Source organism: Sinocyclocheilus anshuiensis, unplaced genomic scaffold (genome assembly GCF_001515605.1).
Source record: "Sinocyclocheilus anshuiensis isolate Anshui unplaced genomic scaffold, SAMN03320099.WGS_v1.1 scaffold330, whole genome shotgun sequence".
Classification (NCBI taxonomy): Eukaryota; Metazoa; Chordata; class Actinopteri; order Cypriniformes; family Cyprinidae; genus Sinocyclocheilus; species Sinocyclocheilus anshuiensis.
The window spans coordinates 2,191,494-2,194,241 of record NW_015547689.1 but is presented as its reverse complement, the minus strand read 5'-3'; the positions used below and the strand labels follow the sequence as shown (position 1 = coordinate 2,194,241).

General features: G+C 40.0%; 1 protein-coding gene across 2 annotated transcripts in view; it reads left to right on the top strand.

Moving 5' to 3' along the window:
* The first annotated feature begins 1,316 nt into the window (after nucleotides 1-1,316).
* The window catches only part of LOC107703499 (transforming growth factor beta-1), a 5,789-nt gene continuing 4,357 nt past the window's right edge, over nucleotides 1,317-2,748 (top strand). Inside the window, exons 1-2 of one of the 2 annotated variants that reach the window (XM_016506123.1) lie at nucleotides 1,317-1,528; nucleotides 1,735-2,117. In XM_016506123.1, coding sequence (XP_016361609.1) covers nucleotides 1,778-2,117 — 340 coding nt within the window. In that variant the 5' untranslated portion in view covers nucleotides 1,317-1,528; nucleotides 1,735-1,777. Of the gene's footprint in view, nucleotides 1,529-1,621; nucleotides 2,118-2,748 lie in introns of both variants that reach the window. The other variant, XM_016506124.1, reaches the window with a different exon arrangement.

Sequence of the window (2,748 nt, the reverse complement as noted above, 5' to 3'; positions counted from 1 at the left end):
TGTGTTTATAGCCGACCAACTGTTCTGTTCTGATAGGGATGAAAAAACAACCATTTAAAAAAATATGTTGACACCATCTTGTTTCAGAAATGTTTTGAAACGTTGGGTCTTAATGCACTGTTTCGCATCCTTCTTGTATTGAAGTTCATCAGTTCCTCTCTTAAATTCTGTTTCTTTATATAGACAGAAAGAAAGATGGGGGAGGGTGTTTTTTTTTTATACATTGATGAGTGTGTAGCTGTCGTCATTTTTTGGTACCTCTGCTAATTTACTGTTAAAAACCGTCTGCTTTCTTCTAAGTGTTCTCAAGTTTGAAAGTAGGATACCTCCTTTGGGAGTTGAGTGCATTCTGTAAACACAAGATGTGGAAGATATTTCAACAGATAAACTGCAGCCCTAGCATAATTTCTGTGTTGTGCCATTTAACTGTTACCTTAACATACCCAACTAACCTTGTTAATTTGTTACTCATTAAAAAAAGTTTTACATACAAATAAATGAATACTTTTGAGAAATAAGTTCAATACTCACACATGAGATAGCAGTATCCTAAAGGCCACAATATACTTACATCAAAGTTAAGCACAACAGCAGAAAAAAAAAGTTTCATGTCAAAGAAGGTGAAGTCCCAGAGTATACACACCTATGACATAACTGTCATGGAACAGTTCAGTATTAAGTGGACACTATATAGTCATCGTTCTTGGTATGAACAGACCTTGAAGTATATAGTATAAAGTGATATTGTTCTAATTCTATGAGAATTGGGAAGTCCACACTACAACTATAATGATGACGCAGAAGAACAATATTGTTGGAATCCCTTTCAGAACAATTTTTTTTCCCCAGCTGATTAGCAAATAAGAACATTGATAGCCAACCTTAATCCACTCAACATTAAAAAGCTTGAGGATTTAAAGTAGCAGACAACAAAACAGTGTATTGCTGTAATAAACGACACTATATTGCGTAGGTGTGGGTGCTAATATGTTTATGGTTGTGAACGGGCCTTAAGAAAGCTTTAATGTAACATAAGAAGGTTGTTAAGGATTCTTTAGTGAATTCTTGTTCAATTAGAAAAAGATTTAATAACATCTTGTTTCATTCTAAATGTTTAATTCTTTGTCGAGTGGATAGCAATAGCCAGCAGACTCCAGACACATGAATGCCATCATGAGTTAATTTAAACCCTTTGCCTCACATATTGTCCACAGTTTGGGTTAAATCTACAGGGGAAGCTACTGTGCTGCAAAGGAAGTGTTGTGTCATTTGGTTAAACTCTGCTGCTTCCTTTTCCTCTTTTGTCATTCCTTGAGTTGAGAGCAAACTAAGTTTTCAGAACAAGGGTACGGCACACGAAAATAACTGATACTACTTTGAACCTCAAATACGTGTATTTGTTTGTTCCTGTTGAGCGAGACCCAAGGAACCGTTGAGGTTATCGAATGGAAACTGTGTACTGTAAATGAAGCATGGTGGCTTGCAAAGACATCTATTGTGTACTTTCTATGGACCTCTGACTTCATTGGTGAGTTTTGCTTGTTTTATTTCAGATCCATTGAGTCTGTTGTGCCAGCAATATGGGCATCCATATCTCAGTGATTTTTGGGTTCTGATTCAGGCCGTGGGTTTGAAGTAAAGAAGACAACACCAACTTATTCTGTAGCGATGCTAAAGTGACGCCTGCATTGTATATAGAAGTGCTCAAGTCCTTTTATTTCTGTAACCATCTAGTGCCACATTCAAAGACTAAACATAAATTCCAACAACGTTGACCATGAGGGTGGAGAGTTTATTACTGGCATTGCAATGCCTGTTGGGATTTGTGCACTATAGCGGAGCATTGTCAACATGCAGTCCTTTAGACCTGGAGCTAATAAAGAGAAAGCGCATCGAAGCCATTCGAGGACAGATTCTCAGCAAGCTACGACTGTCTAAAGAACCAGAACTAGATGAGGAAAAGGAGTTACAAAACATCCCAGCAGAGCTCATCTCGGTGTACAACAGCACCGTGGAGCTAACTGAGGAGCAGGCGGTGCCTCCTGAACAACCTAAAGAAGATCCTATGGAGGAGGAATACTATGCTAAAGAGGTTCACAAATTCACCATAAAACCGAGTGAGTGGGTCTGTCCTTTCTCTGTTGTCTAGTCTGTTGATTATTGAATGATTACAGTGTGCTACTTAAATGGCTAAAATGCCATGTGCCCAATGATTTCCTCAGAGAATTGAGGGTGTGTGCAAATGATCTGACCACAAACAGGAAGGAAGGCTGCTAAGAGAATGCTAATGAAGTGACTCCTGAGAGTTCCTTGGTAAACTACAGTACCACTCAACTCCAAACATCTCTTGATCTGTTATTGTCCCTTAAAACCTTATTTGGATGAAAAAGACAACACTGCACTGGTTTGGGGGTGTTTGGTGTCTGTAATGAAAACCACTGACAATGACAACAGTCACTTGTTTTGCCACACACACACACACACACACACACACAAGGGAGGTGGTCCTATTGCTGCTCAGGGTCATGCATTTCAGCGGGCAGAACATAGAGCGTAAAGTTGTGCAGTAGAAGCTTTAATCAGCGCTGACCCCATCACCATCAGCCCACTGCCGTCTGCACTGATCAAAGCCTGTCCGCTCACTCCGCCAGCTACATTGGGCCTGAAATATGGCCCATCGGTTTTAGCTGGCCGCGGCCCCTTCTGCTGAAACAAACAATGTGGAGACAAACGCAGCTGCTCGAGCTT